This window comes from Oryctolagus cuniculus, chromosome 6 (assembly GCF_051225735.1).
Source record: "Oryctolagus cuniculus isolate XC-2025 breed Fujian yellow rabbit chromosome 6, ASM5122573v1, whole genome shotgun sequence".
Lineage (NCBI taxonomy): Eukaryota > Metazoa > Chordata > Mammalia > Lagomorpha > Leporidae > Oryctolagus > Oryctolagus cuniculus.
The window spans coordinates 146,484,173-146,506,685 of record NC_142872.1 but is presented as its reverse complement, the minus strand read 5'-3'; the positions used below and the strand labels follow the sequence as shown (position 1 = coordinate 146,506,685).

The 22,513-nt window shown below is 40.7% G+C and overlaps 1 protein-coding gene and 1 long non-coding RNA gene across 8 annotated transcripts in view; one reads left to right on the top strand and one right to left on the bottom strand.

Annotated features, from left to right (window-relative positions):
* COL14A1 (collagen type XIV alpha 1 chain) overlaps positions 1 to 22,513 on the bottom strand; it is a 253,291-nt gene that overhangs the window by 37,444 nt on the left and 193,334 nt on the right. For all 7 annotated transcript variants that reach the window (XM_008255863.5, XM_002710753.6, XM_070075442.2 and 4 more), the window contains exons 41-42: positions 6,879 to 6,932; positions 6,363 to 6,434 (exon numbers count right to left, since the gene is read on the bottom strand). In XM_008255863.5, coding sequence (XP_008254085.3) covers positions 6,363 to 6,434; positions 6,879 to 6,932 — 126 coding nt within the window. The remainder of the gene's footprint in view (positions 1 to 6,362; positions 6,435 to 6,878; positions 6,933 to 22,513) is intronic.
* On the top strand, positions 1,280 to 5,250 carry LOC149126326 (uncharacterized). The gene is made up of 2 exons (XR_016235924.1): positions 1,280 to 1,403; positions 5,056 to 5,250. It is a non-coding gene; the product is annotated as an uncharacterized LOC149126326 (long non-coding RNA).

The following is a 22,513-nucleotide window of genomic DNA, read 5'->3' as shown; positions in this document are numbered from 1 at the left end:
CAGCTCAAATTCTCTTTGGAACTAAATGTACTGGCCGCGCCCTCTTCCCTCATTCCTTAGGCTCCACAAATGGACAAGTACCAAAAGAGACTCTGCTAGGTCCAGAGATAAGTACTACTCTTGATACCACTAGATAAATCGTTAATGGGAACTACTTTTCAAGCATTAAGCACAAAACAAAACCAAAAATCAGCCACCACCAAAAATTAGTAAACACTCCACACTTTTAATGTAGTAAGAAACCAAAAATGCTAGGAGTTAATATTTAAGCTGCTTTTCCCATGTACCTAGCACTATTTGTGGTGTTTTTACCTTGCAAAGCCAGTGAATCCCTTCTCTCAAAAATTTTTAAAATTTTCACTTTCATTTGAAAAGCAGAAAGAGATCTTGCATCTGCTGGGTCACTCCCCAAATTCCCACGATAGCCATGGCTGGGACACCTGAAGACCAGGAGCCTGAAACTAACCTGGGTCTTTTACATTGCTGGCAGGGACTTAAGTACTTAAGCCATCACCTGCTGTCTCACTGGATGTGCATTAGCAGGAAGCTAAATTGGAAGCAGAGTATCCACCACTTGAACCAGGCACTCTAATAAGAGACACAGGCTTTCCAAATGCCACACTCTAGTCAGCCTTTGGAATAGTCTTCTAAAATAACGAATTTAATCCTTATAATACGCCTATAAGATTGGCTCATATTCTTTGCAACTATCCTATGAGATAATATTTATATTTTACAGATTAAGGAAATGCTGTAAGGATGTTAAACCACTTGTCCAAAGTCACACAATAACACAGTGGAACCTGAACCCAAATTGTGAGCTCCAGAACCCATGTACCCTGGGGTGCACTCTGCTCTCTGCTGGAAGAGGACACTGTTCAATAAATGCGGCAGCCAGTGCCTTCCATTCTAGTGAAAATCATCTTTTCCTAATTAAAACAGAACAAACACAAGCAAACATAACATCCCTTAAACCTAAGTTTAGTAAATCAGAATTAGGTTTTAACTTGAGTCCTGTTTTAAAACCCAGTTTGTCTAAAATGTTTTTTTCTTTTTGCACCAATACACTTTTTGACATTTCCATTGCTATCACTTATTATATTGTCCTGTTTGAAAATGTTTCAAATTTACAGAAAGAAAATACCATGCAAAGCTGAGCCATTGCACCTTCTGGAACAGAGACGAATGTGTCTATTTGGGCCCGAAATCCCTCACACTTAGTCTCATAGTGCTTTTTCTTTTTTTTTTTTTTTTTTGACAGGCAGAGTGGACAGTGAGAGAGAGAGAGAGAAAGGTCTTCCTTTGCCGTTGGTCCACCCTCTCATAGTGCTTTTTATTATGCATCTAAAGGATCCAGCTAGGAGGCCACAAGTGAAAGATCGTTCTAGTGAAATATCTCTATGGTAAGAAATTATTTTTTATTCCAACTTTTCTGACATCTCTCCCTTGATTTCTGCAAAGCAAAATAAAAACAAAATAAAAATTCCTGAGCAAATGAAGGCCCATAACTCCACCAAAATATGCTTTAGGGAAAACACATATTCCCTGTAGATAGAGGCCAGGAAAAGTAGCACCGTTTCCTTTAATTTCAGGAACACTTGAAATGTAAAGAAAAGAAAATACAGTACCGACATTCACAGATTCACAGAATTTTAGTATTGAAGGGAAGAGGAATGATCTTGTGGTTGAAGTTCCATGTGTTAAAGATGCCTGTTATGCAAAATCAAACATTCCAGGCTGGCTCTGAAGGTCTTCCATGACCTAAATCCTGATCTACAATAATAGTCTTTTATTTCTCCCTTGAACACCAGCCTAACTAGAACCCATGTTTTCCTTCTTTCTTTTCCTGTTACTTCTTTTTTTTCTTCCTCCCTCCTCCTTCCTCCCTCCTCCTGCCCCCTCCCTCCTCAGCAGATACATATTAAGTACTCTGATTGTATCTGATCTCATTTCAGTCTCAAAGAATTGCCACTTAGTAGGGGAACCCAACAGCTGAAGGAGATATCTAGCAGTCTAAGGAGATAAAGGTGGTTTTACAAGGAGTCTTGCAGTCTTTGAGAAGGAACAGCCCAGGCCTCAATGGGACGTGAAAGGAGGAGGAAGAAGCCCAGACTGACAGAAGAGCATCTCAAAGGGCAAGAAAAGTGTGAAACTGTGGCAAATCCTTGAGAGCTTAAAATGATTACATGTGACTCAATGCCAAGTAAAGGGATAATGGTAGACCCAGATAGAGGGGAAAGTGAAGGGCCAGGGCCATGTACACCACACTGAACACACAGGGTCCAGCCTTTGGTGATAGGGATCCGGCAAGGAGACTCAAGCCAGGGGATGACCCATAACAACGTCCAAAAGGATGTCCCAGCAAGCCAAGGAATGGACCAGACCAAGGATAGCACTGAGGCCATGGGCTACTAAGAGCTTCTCATGACAATGTTTGTGAGAAACAAGGAGGCCTAAAATAAAACTATGGTAGTTATGACAGAGCTAAAGAAAGAGCAGAAAAATGCTTTTAAATGAACAAAAGACAGGAGGTGCCTTGTCCTGTGTTTTACTAAAGGCACCACCTAAGCACTATTATCTTCCTGTCTTTGAGGGGGGGAATCATTCCCACATTCATATTTCAAGATCCCAGTGACATGCTGCCTCTTGGAACTATAACTCCACCCCTGCAATGTAGGGATCTCCCCCCTGCCCTGCCCAACCTTTCATAGCAAGTTTCTTATCTTTCCTTTAAGGCGTTTCAACTTTCTGCCTTTTATTATAGAACCATCATTCTAACCAGATTTCCCATAAATGTGGAAGAAGGTCTAGATTATTTTACCTCTCACAATTCTTGCCATCTTGTAGGCTCATAAATACTGTGCCTACTCTGTAAACATCTGCAATGACTGAACTAGCAAACTGATGTTCTGCAAGACTAGAGGATGTGTGTAAGTAATATGGCTCACACAGCTAGTGAGGGTCATGTCAGGGCCACAGGTGGAACCCAGGTACCCTGATTTTCAACATAATGCTCTTTGAGTGACATCACACCATACCTATATACTCATGGGGAAGTCAAACTAAGCACACAGTGCCAGCAGGAAGCAGCCTGTTCTTGCAAAGCCTTCATTGTGCATAAACCCAACACCAGGAGGAGCACTACATTCAACCCTGTGCTTAAAATCCGCCAGGAATCGGGACCTCGGCAGCAGCGAGGGAGATTCTGCCCTAGGAGTCAGCAGTGAAGGCAGAGTGCATGGAAGCAGGCATTTCTGGCACCAACTGTAGGAAACACACTGCTATTTTCAGCGGCGCAGTCTGTCTCTCTTGGTCTCTTTTCCTCCTGCCTTCCTAGACAGACATCCATGGGAAATCAATCAAGGCCTGAGCACCATGACACCGGGCCTGCTTTAATAGTTACACTGGTCTGGCAGCCAGCAGGCATCTGAGAGCTGTCGGCCAAAATACAGGGACAAGTCTGGGCCGCACAGGGCAGAGAATGAGCTCCTTTTGAGAGGATATCCCCAAGTCCACCACGGTGTACCCACTCAGCGCCAAAGACCTAATTGTTCCTGCAGCTGATAAGACTATTAACAGCACAGGGCACATTCAAGATCAAAGCAGGTGTTTTATTTGTGAGAAAATGTATTAGTATTTCTGTCTGTGCTGTTTTTAGAATATAATCCAGAGCTACAAAAAGCCAGGTGGGTGAGCAGGTGCTCTCATACTCACTTAAGGTCTTCCCGATCTCACCCTGTCCCTCCATGCTCCATTTTATCTCTCCCCAGGCCCCCAGAGCCTGCTTTTCCTTCCTTAGCCCTTCCCATTCGATCCATCTTTGATCAGGATCAATCCATGACTTGTTCTTTCCTCACTTGGATGAAGAGAAACTGTTGTAGTTGACACCAGTAAGAATGCAAAACAACAATCACAACAGCAACAACAAATGTGTTTATTGTCTAACGAACTTAGACTACTTTTTTTTCCTGTATTTTCCTGTTTTATTTTCTGATGTGTCAAAGACATTAGCGCATTAAAATCTCCTGTGACTTTCTTAGAAAGAGTTAGCCTCACAGCCCCTGGCACTTCTTTGAACAAAATCTCTTGCACTCTTAAGCCCTATGGGCCTTTTCTGCACTCTGTCTCCCAAGAGTACATTTTGTGAAGCAGAGAGTATGTTTTTAAGTCTCCTTTCTCATGTGCAATAGCCTGGAACCAAATGATAAAACATCAAATTATCTCCTGTGACCCACTACTAAATTGATTTGAAAAGAGAAAATCCAAAGGTATTTAACAATGGCAATGTAGTTGGAATGAGTATGCAGTTTGTAAAGTGACTACTAGTATTATATAGCATTGCAATATTAAACAGTATTACATAGTAGTAATATACAGTATTATTTATAGTATAGCATTTGGATGCACAAATTAGGCTGCACTTGCTAAAATCTAGATGCATTTTTATGCACATTTCTTATGTGATGTGTATATATGTACCATGTGAATCATAGCCTAGAGAAGGATCCAGGGATGGAAGAATTTTATTGAAGAAGAGCCTCTTTCAGTAGAGAGAGGCATCTTTCTGAATAAGAACCAGTGGTTCTGGGCTGGCATTGTGAAGTAGCAGGTAAAGCTGCCACCTGCAAAGCTGGCATCCCATATGGGTGCTGATTCATGTCCCAGCTGCTCCACTTCTGATCCAGCTCCCTGCTCATGGCCTGGGAGAAGCAGTGGAAGATGGCCCACGTGCTCAGGCTGCTGCACTCATGTGGGAGACCTGGAAGAAGCTCCTGGCTCCCAGCTTCGGCATGGCTCAGCCTTGGCCATTGCAGCTATTTGGGGAGTGAACCAGCAGATGGAAGATTGCTGTTTCTCCCTCTCTCTCTCTCTCTGTAACTCTCACTTTCAAATAAATAGAGACATCTTTTTTTTTTTTTTAATAAAAGGAAGCAGGAGCCAGCACTGTGGCACAGCGGGTTAAAGCCACAGCCTGCAATGCCAGCACCCCATGTGGGTGCTGATTCACATCCCAGCTGCTCCACTTCTGATCCAGCTCCCTGCTAATGTGCCTAGGAAAGCAGCAGAGGATGGCCCAAGTTCTTTGACCCCTGCAGCCATGTGGGAGACCTGGAAGAAGCTCCTGGTTCCTGGCTTTGGATTGGCACAGCTCCGGCAGTTGTGGCCATTTGGGTAGTGAACCAGCGGATGGAAGACCTCTCTCACTCTAACTCTGGCTTTCACATAAATAAAATAAATCTTAAAAAAACAGAAGCAGCATTGTTTGTTGTGTCTTGTTCACTCTAATAGGCAGGGAAATGGTTCTTTCCACTCCAAATATTAATGCACTGATCCCAGAACCTGTGGATATGTTACTTTTTGCAGCAAAATGGGTTTTGCAAATATGAAAGATTCAAGGATTCTCTAGAGAGCTTATCAATTGTGTGGGTGGCCTGAGATAACCACATAGGTCCTTAAAGGCCAGGCCTATTCCTGGCTGTGGTCAGAGACAGGTGTGAGTGGAAGAACGGGTGGAGCCACAACATCACTGACTTTGCAGATGCAAGTGGCCCCTGAGTGCAGGACAGTGAGCCGCCTTTAGAAGCTAGTACAGGTGAGGAACTAGATCCTCCTCTCTAGCCTCCAGAAAGGAAGCAGCACACCCTGCTTCGTACTCAGTGAGACCAAGCAGCAATAGAAGGCTCGTTAATTTCCTTCTTCCAAGGTTCATCCATCAGATTTCACTCTTCCACAGCTACAAACAGCTTCTCAGCATGTTTGTAGCAATACATACCTTTACATATTTCAATTCTTTTAAGCCACGTATGTGGATTTAGGTCATTGCCCATACTATCAGAATGCTAACTAACATCTACATATAGAAAAGACAACTTGCAAGTCACACATGATGCTGGCTATTTCTTCAAAATACACATATCTCATTTTACAGGTACAGGCCTAAAAGTGTTCATTTGCTTTTCTTTCATCTTATCCCTTGTGGGCAGAATTTAGAAAATTATTCCACTCTCATTAATTTCTCATATCCGATATGTGCCCCCCTTGGGAGCCAGGCTTGACTGACACTTAGCTCTTATACCCAATTTTTATAAAGATGATACTAAATTTGGCTAACACAGAGCCAAGCACAAGCAACGGAACCTGTATAAGGAAAAGCATGATTGATTACGCTGTTAGGACCATGGTATACGCACAACCTTATACTAATCTCTGTCCAAAGAGCTTCTCTGCTTTCCTTTATGGATTTACATAGTGTTCAATATTGAATAAACACTGCTGACAAATAGAGATGCTGGTGAACCTAAACACGTAAGTAGAAGTGGCGAGTGGCCATGCATTCTGACCAGCTACTGCTGAATACTCACAGGTGGCCCAAGTGCGCCTTGTGGTCCTGTGCTTCCAGTGATCCCCGGGATTCCAGGAGCTCCAGGAATGCCCTAAGAAAAAGGCAGGGATATGGAAGAAAGGTAAGAAGTCACACATTCTCCTTCTCATTACTGGTGATCGAGTCTCAGAGAAGAACAAATATACACCATGATAACACCCTTCTCTCTCATCACCAAGACTTCAGGATTGATGGCTCTTTCCTATTCCCAACTACCAAAAACATGAGGCAGGTATTTTTTAAGTCTACACTCTACTAGTCAGGCATAGTTCTTTCAAATTCAAGCCTTTCTTGTGTCTGATGAATCCAGATCCATGCAGGTGCTCTCACGTGTTTATGTTTTCTAGGATGTTTCGGGGAAGCCTCTGTGTGGTCCCACAGCAAAGATGGCTGCTGAGGAAAAGGTCTGGTAATAGGGTAATAGAAAACCCTCTCTAAAGAAATGAAACAATGATTTAAAGCACAGTACATCCCAGCAGTTTCTGGAAATACTTACAATTGGCCCTGGTGGTCCTGGAGGGCCAGAGGAACCATCCTTTCCAGGAAAGCCCTGGGAAAAAGAAGCACAATGTGTCAACCAAGCAGCGGCTTTCCCTGGCTTTCCAAACAGGCTCACCTAATTCCTGTTGGTATTTGAGGGGCAAGTCTTGCTGTCTGCACTGGATGATCAAGGACTCACTGCTTTTAAACTCTTCGTGAGCATTGTTCTTGGCAAGATTTTTGTGTCTGTTGGCTCCAGAAAATTGTCCAGTCTAAGAATTTTAGGTGTAAGAAATGCCACTCACAAACTTAAACAGGAACTTGTTTCCAGAAGGTGTTTTTATTAAACTAAGCATAACATATGAGAAGGGGATTGATTCTTGGTCATTCATGATTGGACAGAAAGATGAACTAGTAGTATCTTTCATAGCCTAAGAGAGTCTTGCGCAAGGAATCCTTGTCACCGAAATCTATGCATTGTGAGTACAACACTATCAGAAACCATGAGACTCTTCAGGAACAGGCTGGGAAGAATATAGGGTGCTTCCTGTTGCATGATAGTTTTGACTTTGGACAGGTTTGTCGAATGGCTGTCTTCCTTGGATTACAAATAGCTACATAATCATTTTCCATTCCATGCTGGAAGAGTTTAAGACAGAAAGCAAATGTTCTCCTTTTAAAAACATCTTCCTAAATTATGGGATATATGTGTTTTATTCTTAAATGAACATTAAAAAATATGAAACAGCTGGAATGACTCATTTTTAAATGGTTATAGTTCTTAATTGCTATTAATTGGACTTTCCAAAGCAGTTAACATATAGGAGGATTTTCTATCTAAATTTTATAACAGCTTCATAAAATTTTTGTTCAAATGATCGCCTTCTATAGGAAGAAACAGAATTTTCACCATGGGATTCATCTCCTATTGGAATAATCATTTCTTAACTCAAACCAACTAGAGCCAACCTCTTCTAGCTATGTTTCAGTAAGCTATGTTTCCCACCTATCTTACTCATGAAGAGTCCTCTTCTTAGGGCTCCTCTCCTCAAAGACAGGAAGTAGTTGAGGCTGAGTGAAAAGAAATGTTGCATGATTGGCAAGAAACAGTGTGAGGTGGTACAAGACAGAGACGGGATGAGTGTGTAGGAAAAGCATTGGTCAGCAAGGCCCTCAGGTCAACTGCTCAACCTCAGAATACAAAGGAGTCAGAAAACCAGATAAGGCCAAGGACCCTAGAGCTCACTGATGCGTGCAGCTTTCCATTTCTGCCTGGACACAGTGCTTGGCTATGTTTGGCCACCACATCATAGTTCTGTTGGAGTGGTTGAGTTCTGGCCAATGGAAAAGTGGTCAGTTCTAGTTCTGGTTCACAAAATTTCTTGTGAGTGAATCTCCACTTTCTTTTTCCTTACTGTAGCAATTTTAGAGACAGGGTATTGAAGGTGAAAGTACTGAATTTAGAGACTGGGTATTGAAAACAAAGACTCTAGTCTATTGTATTAAATCACTGAGATTTTAGGGTTGTTTATTGTAGCAGTTATCTGTTTTTTTTTTATTAATTCTGTTAACATTAATCAAGAATATTAAGTCTGAGAAAGCTACAATGATGAACCTTGATAAAATACAGATTGTCACAGAGACACGGACACACACGTACACACACACACACCTTTTCTTGGACCTGCTAACAACAAAAATTAATACCTAAAGAAATTATTTTAAACAGAATTTAAAGATAGTATGTCCAAGGGGCTGGCGCTGTGGCATAGCAGGTAAAGCTGCTGCCTGCAGTGTCAGAATCCCATATGAGCACCAGTTCGAGTCCCGGATGCTCCTCTTATGATCCAGCTCTCTGCTATGGACTGGGAAAGCATAGAAGATGTCCCAAGTCTTTGGGCCCCTACACCCGTGTGAGAGACCTGGAAGAAGCTCTTGGCTCCTGGCTTTCAATTGGCACAGCTCCAGCCATTGTGGCCATCTGGGGAGTGAACCAGCAGATGGAAGACTTCTGTCTCTCTCCCTCTGCCTCTGCCTCACTGTAACTCTATTTCAAATAAATTTTTTAAAAAAAGTCACACAAATTCAGAAGATGTAAGAAATGGACAAGACATTAGAACTCATTCAGATCAACTCCCCCCCCTCCTTTTTTTTTGACAGAGTGGACAGTGAGAGAGAGAGAGAGAGAGAGAGAAAGGTCTTCCTTTGCTGTTGGTTCACCCTCCAATGGCCGCCGTGGCCTGCACGCTGAAGCCGGCGCACCACGCTGATCCGATGGCAGCAGCCAGGTACTTATCCTGGTCTCCCATGGGGTGCAGGGCCCAAGCACTTGGGCCATCCTCCACTGCACTCCCTGGCCACAGCAGAGAGCTGGCCTGGAAGAGGGGCAACCGGGACTAGAACCCGGTGTACTGGCGCCGCAAGGTGGAGGATTAGCCTAGGACCAGGAAAGTTTAGGGAATCTAATCATTAAAAAGACAAACTACTAATGTATTATTTCTTAGATGAAATTCACATAAGAGAAATGAACTCTGGACACATATTCAATGACTTAACTTCCAGTACTGCATAGGAAGTTCACATACACTGCGAGTGATCCCACCCATGACACACGGCCAAGACTATTGCCTAACAATCGAACCACAGCACTGCTGCTGGAATCTTCCTTGACTGCTTTCCAGGCTGCTTCCAGAGGGGGAACATTTCAGAAACAAACAAGGGCAGATTTACTCTGAGGGAATCAAACTATCACATATTTTCTTCAAAGAAAGCTACAGAAAATTGTAGTTTCAAGGAAAATCAGCAGGAAATAACACATTTACTCTTCTCTCTGCATCCCTGGAAAGAAGCTCTTAAAAGGAACCATCTGTCAGTGCTCTCATCTGCGATGGCAGTATCAGCATACTTCTGTGAACAACTTGATCTATGGACACCACATGGAGGCCCGTGGATGGGAAGACAGTGTGAGTGAGCTTAATTTGTCAGTGGAGATAGTGTTTTAGTGAGATCAGATCAAACCAAGAGGCTGGATAAATGTTCATTCTATGATCTTCTCCACACAGAGCATCTTCAGAGGCTGAATTTTTTTTTCTTCTTTCAGGACAAAAATCGTGTTTTATTCGCTGTTACAATCCTGACAGCTTACTAGCACACCACAGACACAAAATAGATACTAATAAATGCTTAACAGGAATAAAACTAGAGATGCCTGGAAAAAGTGCTCTGCTTATCACTTTGAATAAGTAAGTGTTAATTGCAGCTGTGGAAATGTATAGGCGGCAGGAGGAAAAGCTGGTGTCATTCCTCCTTGCCTTTGAACCCTCAGCAAGGAAGTAGGAAACGTATTGGGAGTCATGTACCCTGGGAAGCTGTAATTTCATTCCAATAAGCCCTTTTAATTTTTTTTATTTTTGTGATAACATTTTTAATTCACATTGTAGTCAAATGCTTAATGCTCCATTAGATAAAGGGTTCCTCTCTGTTTCTCAATACCCCATCCCATAACTCCACATTGCAAATAGAATGAATAGACATTTTAAAAAACACTGGGGTCTCCCATCCAAGTACTAACCAGGTCCGACCCTGTTTAGCTCCCGAGATCAGACGAGATCGGGTGCGTTTTAAGCCAGTCCCAAAGGGACAAATATCATATGTTCTCCCTGATCGGTGACAACTAACCGAGCACCAAAAAGGAAACCTCTTGAAGTAAAATGGACACCATGAGAAACAGTGACTTGATCAGCCCTTGTCCTGACTGTTGATGAACAACTTAGTACTTTATCCCTTTTAGTATTTTTTTTTGTTCTACTTAATACTATTGGTTGAACTCTGTAATTAACACACAATTATTCTTAGGTGTTTAAATTTGACTGAAAAGTGATCCCTGTTAAATATAAGAGTGGGAATAAGAGAGGGAGGAGATGTACAATTTGGGACATGCTCAATCGGACTTGCCCCAAATGGTGGAGTTAGAAACATGCCAGGGGATTCCAATACAATCCCATCAAGGTGGCATGTACCAATGCCATCTCACTAGTCAAAGTGATCAGTTTCAGTTCACAATTGATCACACTGATAGGTCTAAGAGTCAAAGGGATCACACAAACAACACTAGTGTCTACTAATACTAATTGATAGAATAAAAAAGGGAGAGAACAATCCAACATGGGAAGCAGGGTACACAGCAGACTCATAGAATGGCACATGTCCTAAACAGCACTCTGGCCTCAGAATCAGCCCTTAAGGCACTTGGATCTGGATGAAAAGCCCATTAGAGTATTTTAGGCATGGAAAGCCAAGATACTCTGGCAAAAATAAATAAATAAATAAAATAAAAAACCTAAATGAAAGATCTCTGCGAGTGAGATCCCAGTGGAAAGAATGGGGCATCAAAGAAGGAGGTACCTTTCTCTGAACGGAGGAGAGAACTTCCACTTTGAATATGACCTTGTCTAAAGATTGGAGTTGGCAAACTCAAAAGGCTTCCATAGCCTTGGCAACTCATGATAAGGGCCTTGGGTGATTACTGACACCATAAACAAGAGTGTCAATTGTTAAATCAATAACAGGAGTCACTGTGCACTTACTCCTCATGTAGGATCTCTGTCCTTAATGTGTTGTTCAATGTGAATTAATGCTATAGCTAGTACTCAAACAGCACTTTACACTTTGTGTTTCTGTGTGGGTGCAAACTGATGAAATCTTTACTTAATATACACTAAATTGATCTTCTGTACATAAAGAAATTGAAAATGAATCCTGATGTGAATGGAATGGGAGAGGGAGTGGGAGATGGGAGGGTTGTGGGTGGGAGGGAAGTTATTGGGGGGAGCCACTGTAATCCAAAAGCTGTACTTTGGAAATTTATATTTATTAAATAAAAGTTAAAAAAAAACATTGGGGGCCAGTGTTGTGATGTAACGGGTAAAGCTGTGGCCTACGATGTCAACATCCCATATTGTCGCTGGTTCAAGTCCTGGCTACTCCACTTCTAATCCACCTCCCTGTTAATGTGCCAGGGAAAGCAGTGGAAGATAGCCCAACATGGGCCTCTGCACCCACTTGGAGACCCTGAAGAAACTCTTGGCTCCTTGGATTGACCTAGCTCCAGCTGTTGTGGCCATTTAGGGAGTGAACCAGTTGATGGAAGATTCTCTCTCTCCCCCTTTCTGTGTGTGTGTGTCTCTCTCTTTATCTTCCTCTCTCTATAACTCTGCCTTTCAAATAAATAAATATATCTTTAAATCCAGAGTTCAACAAATAAAATGTAAAAAGACCTTAGTTCATCAGGAATAGAGTGAAGGGTTATAAATGACAATCAAATGAAAAGATGTCAATTTCACTAAAATGCATTCAATTTTAGGGGCCGGCGCTGCAGCACCTGGCCTGAAGCACCGGCATCCCATATGGGCACCAGTTCTAGTCCTGGCTGCTCCATTTCTGATCCAGCTCTCTGTTATGGCCTGGGAAAGCAGTAGAAGATGGCCCAACTTGGGCCCCTGCACCCATGTGGGAGACCCGGAGGAGGCTCCTGGCTCCTGGCTTCAGATCGGCGCAGCTCCAACCATTGCGGCCATCTGGGGAGTGAACCAGCGGATGGAGGACCACTTCTCTGCCTCTCCTTCTCTCTCTGTGTAACTCTGACTTCTAAGTAAATACATAAATAAATCTTAAAAAATGCATTCAATTTTAAAACAGTCCCAGATCATTACAACTATAGTAATGTTTCAACCCAATACAATCTATGGGTACTTTCCTAGGAGCAGAATCAGTGGATTAATGTCATCACAGGAGTAGTTTCACTACAAAAGCAAGTTTGCGTTATCTTTTTATCTCTGGCCATGAATGCCTTCTGCCACGTTATTACAGCAAGAAGGCCCTCAACAGCTGCAACCCCTCAGTCTTGCACTTTGCCACTTCCAAAACTATGAAACAATAAATTTCTGTTCTTTATGAATTACCAGATCTCAGGTGTTCTCTTACAGCAGCATGAAACAGACTAAATAGTAGGACAACTGCATTGTTCACATGCCACTGCAAAACCACACACAGCCCGCCATGGAGGACGGTAAATCTTCCAGAGCGTCTGTCATAGCAGCACGGACCTGACAAACAGCTCTCTGCAATGATCTCCCTATGCATACAACACTCAGTACCAGCCCACTGCCCAGCAAGGGCAGGTTGGTCAGCTCTTACAAGGGCAGGGCTCACACCCTTTCTCCCCCTCTTCATCTCAGGACAAGTATCAGCAGAAGCAGCTTTTTAATAGGAAAACAACAAATTTGGTGGACAAAATTTTGTAAAATGGCTGCATCTTATGGTGTAAAATAATTGACTCCAAATTCTAGTTTTATGATTCGATTTATCTATAGTCAATGTTCACTGAACATTTTTCAGTATGTTAAAACTGCATTTGCATTTCCCAAAACTTTCTATTGTAAAATTATCACATCAAGGAGCCAATTTGAGCTGGGTGCTTATGAATTAAGTATCCGCATAAAATTCAGAAACTTTATTGCAGCTCAACTCAAAGTAGCTAAGATATGGAATAAACACAAATGTCTGTCAACTGAAGAATGGATAAAGAAATTATGGGATATGTATACCATGGAATACTACACAGTGGTAAAAAAAATTAAATCCTGTCAATTGCAACAAATTAGATGCAATTGGAAAACATCATACTTAGTGAAATAAGCCAGTCCCAAAACAACAAGTACCATATGTTCTCCCTGATCTGTGCTAATAGAGCACCTAAAATGTAATCTATAGAAGTGAAATTGACACTTTGAGATGTGATGACTTTGAACAGCCCTTGTTTAGACTGTTGAAGAACTTTTTTTAAATACTATTTGTTGAACTCTTTACTTCTAAAGAGTGTATAAAGTTAGTTGAAAATAGATCTTAGTAACAAATAAGAATGGGAATAGGAGAGGGAGGAGGAAGAAGGGTGGGAGTGTGAGTGGGAGGCAGTGTAGGAGTGAAGAATCACTATGTTCCTAAATTTGAATTTATGAAATGCATGAAGTTTATATAGGTTAAATTAAAGGTTTCTGGGGGAAAAACAAACTTTAAGGAATGCAGATTGAATATTAGGAAATAGGTTAAACAATAGCATAAAAGCAAATACAGCATATTAGAGAAATTCACTTCAGCCAAGTAAATGTTTTGTAAAGTACATAAAATCAGCTGCTCACAGTGAAGTTTTATCATATGAATATCTACAGGTATTTGTTTCCTTTTCACTATTTCCACTTGAAAATATTAATACAGACCCACAGCCCACATTAAAAATAATTTTTGCTATAAAAACTTAAAAGAATTTTTATAATTTCCTTGTGAAAACATTTGGCTATGAGCAATTTATTAAGTTATTACAGGTTATGATTTAGCAGCAAAACAAAATTTAATCTACAATTTGCTTTCAGAATCACTAATATTTGAATGAACAATAAATATAACTATGACTAAAATTCGCAAAGCGTATGTTCTATACACATTTAAAAAACATTTATTCATTTACATTTTTTCAGTTTCTTTTCCTTATGCTAGAGAAAATACATATTATAGATGCTTTTTTCAGTCTTAAGCATTTTTTTTAGTTGGCTCTTAATACTTTTTGTAGTCTCCAGGTACTGTGCCTACTATACCTAAAGGATGAAATCCCCCTACTCACAAGTAATATTGAGCTGAAATTAAAGTCAAAAGCTGGCACACCTAGGTTTATGTAGCTACCAGAAATAGTGACATAGCTATTCATCATCCATGGCTTCTTTGAATTCTGCAGTGGTAAATCATACTAGCCTTAAGATTCTGGAATATGGACAATTATTAAGGTTCTCCAACGAACACTGCACTCGGGTATAACGGGATCCGTAAGCAGCTGATACCTGATGAGATTGTTGAAAGGGGACAGACACACATACATGAGGGTTGGAAAAATGCTTGAAGAAACCCCTGAAGTACAATTTCAACCTTGTGGTGAGGCCTAGACCTCCTGAGAGTGGAGCAGTGTGGCAGTCAGCCATAAGAAATAAGGCCGCTATTTGCAGCTAAGAATTAAGAACCGCCACCAGATTAAGAGGCCAAGTAGCAAAAAGCCACAGACTGCACACTGGTCCAGGCTGGAGATCCAAGATTAATCCCTATGGATGATACCAGTTGGTTCGCCTGAGAATTTTTAGTGATATAAACACACACTCAAAAATGTATACATAAATATTCATATATATAACACACAATTTTAAACATGTACACTTTTACACATAATTTAAATAGATGTATAAAAGTCAACGTGTATATTTTTAGTCTTCAGCGATAACTTCAAAGAATTCAGTCACAAAATATTAGCAATATTCTGTCAAAGAATTACTTTAACATATACTAGGACTCCTACAATATATGCAGAGTCTTTAAGAAGTTAATGAAAAATGCATATCATCAAAAACTATACAAGGATTTCAATTTTTTTGCACCCAAAATGAATTTAGCTTTTAATTTCCCTTTTCCAGAAAGTTTGTGTAGTACCCTATTGTATTGCAGCAATTCTATAAGCTGGCTAGTTATCACAATCACTGAGCAGTTTTTAGACTGTACATTTCTAAGTTACGCTTAAAATCTTTGATATGTGTATTTCTGAGAATGAATTCCAGGAATCTGTATTAACATTAAAAAAATAAAGCAAGGGGCTATGGCTGGGTGTAGTGGGCTAAGCCTCTACCTAAAGACAGGCATCCCATATGGGTGCCAGTTCCTGTTCTGGCTGCTCCACTTTTGATCCAGCTCCCTGTTAATGTACCTGGGAAAGCAGAAGATGGCCCAACCACTTAGGCCTCTGCACCCGGTGGAAGACCAGGAAGAAGCTTCTTGCTCCTGGCTTCTGATCAGCCCAGCTCTGGCCATTGCGGCCATCTGGGGAGTGAAGAGCAGATGGAAGACCTTTCTGTGTCTCTCCTTCCCTCTGTAACTCTGTCTCTAAAATAAATAAATAAAAATCTTAAAAAAAAAAAGCAAAACATCAAACAAGGTGATGGTTTAAGTTGCTTAATTGTAAGTGTATAAAGTTAATTAAAAATAGATCTTAGTAAAAAACTAAAATGGAAATAGGAGAAGGAAGAGGAGGGATGGTATCAGGGTAGGAGGGAGGGTAGGGTTGGAAGAATCGCTGTGTTTCTAAATGTCTATTTATGTAATGTATGAAGTTTGTATAGCTTAAATAAAAGGTTTCTGTGGAAAAAAAGAACTATAAAAAAAATCTGCCCTGTTTAGGATCCAGCAGTATAGGAGCCAGAGTACAACTCAGATGTTATTGTTTGCATCACGTCTGTGCCCCAACAGCAACAGCACCTTTAAAGCCAGTGATAACACAGAACAAAATGACCCAGCCGTTGTTGTCTTCTCAGAAGTGTGTAGATATGCCGTTCTCCATGTAAAGGTGGAAAGTGATCAAAGAAAACAATTTATGGGTGTAGTGTCAATATTTACTTAAGAAACTAGGATCCTACTGCCCAAAATGCTGGGTAAGACATCTTTAGCATCAAGTCCCGCTTTTTAATAAATATCTCCTTTGTGGAAGATTTTGCACAGTCACAAAATCTCCCAGCAATCTTTATTAACATTATTTGGTAGAGAGAAAGAGAGTAGTGTTGGATTAGAATGCTGGCTCCTACAGTTTCTGTGTGGCATTTTATAGTTCCAACAACTTGGTGAGTTTCAGGTTCCTTGTAAAATTAGGGTAACAGTAACTCATATTCCTGGTTATCCTGCAGGTTAGAAAACCTAACATTTTTAAAGCGCATATTCGATAAAAATGGTAGTCATTGCTAGTTTCTTAAGTTAATCTGCCAAATCCTAATTGCATACACTATCATCACTCTGGCTGACTAGGAGAAAGTTTTCCTGGGATTTTATGAAAATCCATGCAGACCCACAAAGAAGAAAATTAATTCATTCTTTCCACCAAGTTTTTGAAGGTGTATTACATTTCCTCTCTTATGAGGAAGATGCTGTGAGGGATAATTATCACAGACCTTAATATTCCACAAAATATTGGTTATGGATCTCTCATCACTGCTTTACATTTATAATAGGAATTAAATCTAGAGAGGTGAGTCAAGTTCAATTTCTCAAGTATATTCTTTTAAGTCTAATTCACCTTTGATGAGACAGGATCATTCATCACAATATGGCCTTTGTGTAACATCAAAGCCACGCATATAAATAAAGAAGTAAATTTCAAGTGTCCTTTCAAGGTAGAATTCACTTACTTTCTCTTTAGACTTCTCTGCTTTGCTTTATAATCTTTCAAGACATCTTATATCAATTATAGGCATTATAAATAGAAAATATCCTAACTCATTAGGATTTTCCTAGAGAATAGTAAATACTGATAATGCTAGCTAAAAATGAACTCTTTGTAGAAATGCTTTATATGGATTAATCTTCAGAACAACCCCAAGGAGTCAATTTTTTTTTTTACCCTACAACTAAGAAAAGTGAGTCTTAGAAACATTTGTTGAACCAATGTCACATGTCCAGGGTTGAAACTCAGGTCTGACTAAGCAAAGTATAGGCCATTCACCACAGGGCCAACTTGCATCCCAATACCCTCACAAGTTCTGCAGGATTCAGATGCAGGAAATTGTTTAAGTATTTCATCTTTTATACATGAGACAGGAAGGCTGTGGTTGTGGCATGAGGGAAGGAAACATTCCAAATTAAGTCTACTTGGATCTTAAAAATGAATGTACTGTGCACCACAGGGGCATCACTATCTTTCAGATGTCATAGAAATATACCTCCTTGTCATTTTCATTTCTTGTTTCTTTGACATTTTATATAACCATCTTAAGAATTGGAAAACAGTTCGCTGACTTCGATCTTATTCAGACAGGGTCATAGTCAAAGTGGAAATTCTCTCCTCCCCTCAGAGAAAGGTACCTCCTTCTTTGATGGCCCCGTTCTTTCCACTAGGATCTCACTCACAGAGATCTTTCATTTAGTGTATTTAGTGTTTTTTTTTTTTTTCCCAGAGTGTCTTGGCTTTCCTTGCCTAAAATACTCTCATGGGCTCTTCAGCCAGATCCGCATGCCTTAAGGACTAATTCTGAGGCCAGAGTGCTGTTTAGGACATGTGCCATTCTATGAGTCTGCTGTGTATCCTGCTTCCCATGTTGGATTGTTCTCTCCCTTTTTTATTCTATCAATTAGTATTAGCAGACACTAGTGTTGTTTGTGTGATCCCTTTGACTCTTAGACCTATCAGTGTGATCAATTGTGAACTGAAATTGATCACTTGGACTAGTGAGAAGGCTTCCATAACCTTGGCAACTCATGACTAGAGCCTAGGGTGATTACTGATGCCATAAACAAGAGTGTCAATTTGTTAAGTCAACAACAGGAGTCACTGTGTACTTACTCCTCATGTGGGATCTGTCCTTAATGTGTTGTCCAATGTGAAGTAATGCTATAACTAGTACTGAAACAGTATTTTACACTTTGTGTTTCTGTGTGGGTGCAAACTGATGAAATCTTTACTTAATATATACTAAATCGATCTTCTGTATATAAAGAGAATCGAAAATGAATCTTGATGTGAATGGAATAGGAGAGGGAGCGGGAGATGGGAGGGGTGCGAGTGGGAGGGAAGTTATGGGGGGAGGAAAGCCATTGTAATCCATAAACTGTACTTTGGAAATTTATATTTACTAAATAAAAGGTAAAAAAAAAGAATTGGAAAACAAACAATTTGAACATTTCTACTGGTAGTCTTCGATATAAGTGATCCTCAACTAGAAAAACTGTTGAATTTTCTTTTTCTTTCTTTTGCTGTCAGTTCTCTCTCTCTGACTCTGTATCTCCTCTATGGTTTCTCTAAGGACCACCAGGATGTCTACTGAGGACAAATCCACTTTCCATCAGAAGAGTTCAAAAATCACCTACTAGGCCCCGAGCTTACAGATACCAAGAAAAGAAAAGAAATGAAGCAAGAGGGAGGTGACAAGATCCACAGTGAACACGAAAGAGGAGACCAGAATCTTTTGGTTGGAAGGGCTCAGAAGGAAAAGTGGATGCCTAAAGACATTCGCTTTCCAACCTGAGTGTTCACTGTTGCTTTTTAAAGTGTGAACCTGCGCTGCGGTCCTTTGGCTTCCCAGGAGGGACAGGAACTTGTTCAGTGAAGAAATCCAGCTTTTGCTGGACTTGCTTATGGCCTCAAGCCCAGAGCTGAATAAGAGCTGCCTCCAAGAGTCACAAGTTCCCCTTGGGAAAAGACAGAATAAGCCAGAAACACCAGAAGAGGACTTATTCCATCTTTTCAATTATTACTATTTGTGAAGGTCTCCCTCCTTCCAGGCCAAATTCAGAGGTATCATTGGCACTATCTTCAGTGCTAACCTTCCACTTGTCCAGCTGATGGCAGGTTTGGGCATTAGTTCTCAGCTGTCAGTACGAGCAGGCAAAGATGAAAAAGAGGGAAGGAGCAGTAAGGAATCGCACACCTCACTCACTGGCTCTTCAGTCTGGGGAATTAGAAGCGCTGATTGAACATCGTCACAAATACTGCAGCCTCCTCTGCCTACAGTAGGTTTTACTCACTCATGATCAAGAGAAATGTAGACCCAGCAACATCAAGATATTTAAGTGCTCAAAACGAAGAAAAAACATAGTTCTGCTTTCCCGATTCCCTAGAAAGTCAAGCTGAACTGCAGAGCTTTCTGGAAGTGGCTACCCATGCATTTTGTAGTGTCGCATCCTCCTCTGTTCACCTCCAAGCTCTTTTATGGCATGGTTGTAATTGCTGTTGTTTTTATTATGTTTCTCTCAATGAAGCCTTGCCTTTCTGGATGTCCTGAGGCAAAACAGGAATAATCATGAGGTGTTTGTCCTTGGTACCCATTCAGCAGTTCCTCCTCTCCTACCACCTAACCAGAGAGACTAGACCTCCAATGGAGCCGTCTTGCAGGATGCTCCATGGCCCATATCTGTCTACCATGAAAGCAGGTCTTGGGCCTCCCCCGTTATGGCCCTGCTAAGTAACTATCTAGTTGTTTCAGATCTTCTCTATCCTTAAGCCCCCAGATCACTCGACTCAGAAGATCAGAACCAGTTAAGCAACTGTTTTCACCTACCCTGCCTGACTTCTTTCTCTGAGAAGACTCATTGGCTTTCCTGGTCCAGGGGAATAAGCACCCTTTGGACTCCATGGCATCCTTCCATTTCTCCTTGGCAAATGATCTACAATTTGCCTTCTTAATTACTGAAATGTTCTCCTCTTCTAGATTCTTCTCTCCAGGCAATAAGGGACAACTCTCGCGGCTGGCACTGTGGCGCAGCAGATTAAGCTGCTGTCTGCAGTGCCAGCATCCCATATGGGCAACTGGTTTGAGTCCTGGCTGCTCCACTTCCATTCCAGCTCCCTGCTAATGCTCCTGGGAAAGCAGTAGAAGATAGCCCACATCATTGGCCCCTGTACCCACATGAGAGACACAGATAAAGTTCTTGGCTTCTGGCTTTGGTCTTTCTCAGCCCTGATCATTGTGGCCATTTGTGGAGTGAACAAGCAGAGGGACAATCTCTCTCTCTCTCTCTCTCTCCTTCTCTGGTACTCTGACTTTCAAATAAATAAATGAATCTTAAAAAAGGACAATTCTTTCCAGGCTGAGCATAATACATGGCACATTGTATGTGATCAATTAGGATATGGCTGAGTGATACACACACACACACACACACACACACACACACCTCTTCTCTCAAGCAAGGCAGCCATATTGCACCATTCCAGGGCATCACTGTGTTTTACCCCATGTGAACGACATTCCCTTGAGACATACACTGGAATAGCACTGCCATCAAATATCTTTTCTAAAACAATCAAATGATTCATAAAATATTTTTTCTTTTATAAAAAAATATGGTTCTATAAGGAATGAGTATCCTCTAAGCCCAGATTAAAAAAAAGAAAGTGTCTTTCCATCCCAAAAGTTTTCAAAAGAATCAGATGCACCCTGAATGTTTTAGTTCCATATTGAGATAAGGAAAATTTAAATCCAGACACAGCTATCTCGTCAGTTTCTTATAGCCCTACTGCTTTTTATTCTATAGAAGAACACAACACATTTGTAGGCACAGCAAAATATTTATGTAAGGGTCAGGCTGGTATATTGGCTTCAAAAGAAAGAATTCTAAAACCAAATGATCCAAACACTAATCCAACATTTTTGATTTTGGAGTTCTTTGCCAAGACTGGACTCCATGCATAGGTAAATCAAATAAACTCACTGAACCAAATCTCCAGAATTGCTGTTTTCAGAATGTCAGGAATCAGGAAAGAATCTAGGTGTGTAACCACACAGGATCTTGGCCGAAGCCCTTTGCCAAGAAACATAAATACTGCTACATACTCCTTCCACATATACAAGAGCTTTACAATAATCTAACTTTTATAGAAAGTAAAAAAGGCCTTTTTCAGTTTCATTTATCTAACCATGTTTTACAGAAAAGTTCCATTTGATGAACAGAAACTACACTGAGATTTTAAGCAAATCAAAGTTTGGTGTAAAATTAAAAAAAAAAAAAAGTGGAAAGGATTTAAGACCCCACATCCACATTTCTATAGGAAAAACAGTTCCTATTCCTAGGCAGTATAGTTACCCTGAGCTAAAGACAGACGGTGTTTGAATAGAAAAATGAGTCTTCTAGGCAACTGTTTGCTGACCTAGCGGGTAAGCTGTACCAGAAACATCAGGAAATGCCAACTGTGTTGTCCTTAATTAGATTGGATCTAAGAGGTTGTCACTCTATGTAACTCGGTCTTAAGAGAAAATGTAGAACTGCTCATATGTCTAAATCAGTGAAGGTTTAAATGATAAGATTAGGTTTTTTTTTTTTACTTGCAGAAAATTTAATGATTTCCTATTGCTTTCAAAATCCTCAACCTGGAAAAAAACAGATGCTTTTAGTGAATTTGTGCTTACCTCTCCAGTTTTCTCTCTTGACAACCTTCTCCTATCTGAGCAATACATGCATACACGTGTATGAGTGTGTGAGTGCGCACACACACACACACGCACATTGCACTCTGATCTTCAGCCACACTAAACCATGTACAACACAGGAAACGTCCCACCTTCTCTTCATGGCTCCTCTTTTGTATGTTATTCTCTGTGATAGCTTTCCTTTCCTCACCTTCCTGGCTTTGTTCCCTCTTTCCGTGAAGACTCGGCTTAGACGGTAACTCCTTTGGGAAGCACTCCACAATCTTCCGAGTCTGGCTTGGTTATCCCTTCTTTGTGTTCTCATAGGGCTTTGCCCCCATTATAGCACGTAATAGAGTTTCTCATTTAAGTTATATTTCCTCTCAGTAAACTGTAAATTCTTTGAAAACAAGAGGCTCCAACCTGACTCAGAAAACTTTGTCAACTCAATGCTAGATGCTAGCTTATCCATCCCTGACCATATTTATGCTTGATATTATTGCTGATGACTTGAACAGGTTAAAAGAACAGATAAATGAAGTACACTAAATAAATAGAGATTCTATGTAAAGACATTCATTCTACTTAAATTTTAACTCACATAATTCTTGATTTCCTTTGGCCTCATGATGTAAGAATTTGAAAGAATTAGAAAAATCTAAATCAGTGGCCC